Source organism: Lipotes vexillifer, unplaced genomic scaffold, assembly GCF_000442215.2.
Source record: "Lipotes vexillifer unplaced genomic scaffold, Lipotes_vexillifer_v1.1 scaffold4, whole genome shotgun sequence".
NCBI lineage: Eukaryota > Metazoa > Chordata > Mammalia > Artiodactyla > Lipotidae > Lipotes > Lipotes vexillifer.
Window position 1 is genome coordinate 4655894 of NW_006785876.1, and position 892 is coordinate 4656785.

Below are 892 nucleotides of genomic sequence, written 5' to 3' on the forward strand. Positions count from 1 at the left end.
GGGGGTGGGGGGGTGGCATCCGGAGAGCCAGGCCCTCACCTCGTGGCACCTGGTCCCCACAGTACGAGAAGGCCCTCCTGCGTGGCTACGTGGAGAGCTGTGCCAACCTGACCTGGTGCACCAACCCCCAGGGCTGCGACCGCATCCTGTGCCGCCAGGGCCTGGGCTGTGGGACCAGCTGCTCCAAGTGTGGCTGGGCCTCCTGCTTCAACTGTAGCTTCCCTGAGGTGGGTGCCCACCCTGGCTCTGCCCTGGAGCCGGGATCCGCACCTCTCCCTGCCACCCACAAGGACACTTCCCTGTCCTCCCCACACTGCCGTCCTCCAGACCTGACCTCCCCCTCCCTCCCTGCAGTAAGGTCTGGGCTGCATCCTCACTGCCCCTCCTGCTCTAGGCACACTACCCTGCCAGCTGTGGCCACATGTCTCAGTGGGTGGACGATGGTGGCTACTACGATGGCATGAGCGTGGAGGCCCAGAGCAAGCATCTGGCCAAGCTCATCTCCAAGCGCTGTCCCAGCTGTCAGGCTCCCATCGAGAAGAACGAGGGGTGTCTGCAGTAAGAAGGGGGTACTGTGGGCACCGGCAGGGTCGGGGGGCATGGGAGAGGGTGGGAGGCCTGGCAGAAGGAAGGGGCAGTGGGCCTACCCGAAAGCTCAGCAAACAAGGGCAGTTACTCAGCCACCTTCGCTGTACCCTCCAGAGTGATTCCTGGATCTGACTGTTCCTTCCCCCACTTTGAAGCCTACGCTGTATAGGGGAATTCAGAAGCCAGGGTGTGGTCAGTAAGGATTGGTAAGGTTAAGGAGACTAAGAGGGCATGAGAGGGACCAGGGCATCTTCAGTGGTGAGTCCAGGCCCTGGGCATTCCTGGTGTGTTCCTGGCCAGAGGC

General features: G+C 62.8%; 1 protein-coding gene across 1 annotated transcript in view; it reads left to right on the top strand.

Moving 5' to 3' along the window:
* The window catches only part of CUL9 (cullin 9), a 38448-nt gene that overhangs the window by 33676 nt on the left and 3880 nt on the right, over positions 1-892 (top strand). Inside the window, exons 33-34 of the mRNA XM_007458255.1 lie at positions 63-227; positions 395-558. Of these exons, the coding sequence (XP_007458317.1) occupies positions 63-227; positions 395-558 (329 nt within the window). The remainder of the gene's footprint in view (positions 1-62; positions 228-394; positions 559-892) is intronic.